Genomic DNA, 1664 nt, shown 5'->3' on the forward strand with positions numbered 1-1664 from the left:
GACGGCCCGCCTAGCTGGCGACTTCTTAGTAGGGCCGGTGCCATATGATCTAGTGGTGGGACTTGATTGGCTGACGGAGCATAGGGTAGCGTGGTATTTCCAGTCAGACAAGCTTCGTACGTATGTGGACGGCCAGTGGTGCGATCTACCGGTGGTTCGGGCCACCGACGCCACACAACGGGACGGCCGTACGTTAGGGACGCGTCAGCGGACCCCCGCCGAGCAGGCGTACGACATACTGGCTAAACAGGTGGCTGACATGACTAGGGAGGAAGCTACGGCTCTCCTAAGCCCACCCTCTAAGAGGTATAAGCCACCCCCAAGGGGCAAACGGAAAGCAGTGGTCGCTGCCCTGTTACAGCAGGCTTCGGAGAGTGCAGCTTGCATACATCACCCACTTCAAGGGCTCAGCGTCATGCTAACGCTTCCCGCGATGGAGTCGGATGTGGCTGTGCGTCTAATGGAGGAGTGGCAAGGGGCTTTATGTTGTGCCTTGGTCGAAGCCTCCCCTTCCAACCCCCGCCAACAGTGTCTTAAGGCACTGCCCGTTTCCGCGTTCCCCGACGACGAGGAAACATCCCCTTGGCCAACGGCCAAGCTAGAGTACTCGAAATTCGACACGTGGTTAACCTCCGAGGAGGCGCAGGAGACTCCCCGAGCGATACTGGATGTGTTGTGTGCCCACCGTGCGGTCTTTCCGGATCAACTTCCTACCGGGTTGCCACCGAAGCGCCCCAACGATCACCGCATTCTTCTTGTGCCTGGAACGCTCCCTACGAAATCCGCGATCTATCGCATGACCCCCGAACAACTTCTATTTCACAAGCAGGAGATTGCTAAGCTGTCCGCTAATGGGTGGATAGGCCCCACCTACTCCCCGATCTGCGCTCCTACGCTTATGGTGGATAAGCGAAGTGACGAGACAGGCGAGCGTAAGATGCGCATGGTTGTCAATTATCGGGAGCTGAACCCCCTTACGATTGCGCCTGACTTTCCCCTACCACCTATTCAAACGATTCTTGAGATGCTGGGGGGTGCCAGATACTTTTCTACACTCGACCTCGAGTCGGGATTTCACCAGATAAGAATGGCCAAGGAGGACCGGTGGAAGACAGCTTTCCGCTCGGTTGTGGGGTTATTCGAGTATAAGGTCATGCCCTTTGGCCTCAAGGGCGCGCCTGCTACCTTTCAGGCCAACATCAATGCATACCTGCAGCCTTTATTGGGTCAGGGAGTCATTGCATATCTAGACGATGTCCTCATTTACAGCCCCGACCTTCCCAGTCACGTTACCCTCCTCCAACAAGTACTACGTATTTTCCTCGATCAGCAATTCTACCCGAAGTTCTCTAAATGCAAGTTTGCGAAGCGGGAGCTTACCTACTTGGGCTATACCGTTAGCGCGGAGGGTATAAAACCCGCACCAGACAAGATTCAAGTCATTAAGGCGTGGCCCGAGGTGTTGCAGAACGAGACGCAAATACGTCAGTTCCTAGGCACCGTTAACTATTGCCGCATGTTCATGGGCCCGGAGTTTGCTAGGGTCGCCCGCCCACTCGTAGATCTCACACGCAAGGGAGTCCCTTTCCAGTGGACAGACGCACACACTCAAGCGGTACGCCACCTCAAGCAGCGTTTGGTTGATTACACCACCCTTCAGATTC

General features: G+C 55.6%; 1 protein-coding gene across 1 annotated transcript; it reads left to right on the top strand.

The window, feature by feature from the left end:
• Positions 1-1664, top strand: ENH_00047610 (OSJNBa0042D13.18 protein, related; the record flags this gene model as incomplete). Its single annotated transcript, XM_013581092.1, has 1 exon — positions 1-1664. A coding segment is annotated over one exon (1664 nt), but the record flags the coding sequence as incomplete, so codon positions are not given.

Source organism: Eimeria necatrix, genomic scaffold (genome assembly GCF_000499385.1).
Source record: "Eimeria necatrix Houghton genomic scaffold, Enh_scaff3656, whole genome shotgun sequence".
NCBI classification, from domain to species: domain Eukaryota; phylum Apicomplexa; class Conoidasida; order Eucoccidiorida; family Eimeriidae; genus Eimeria; species Eimeria necatrix.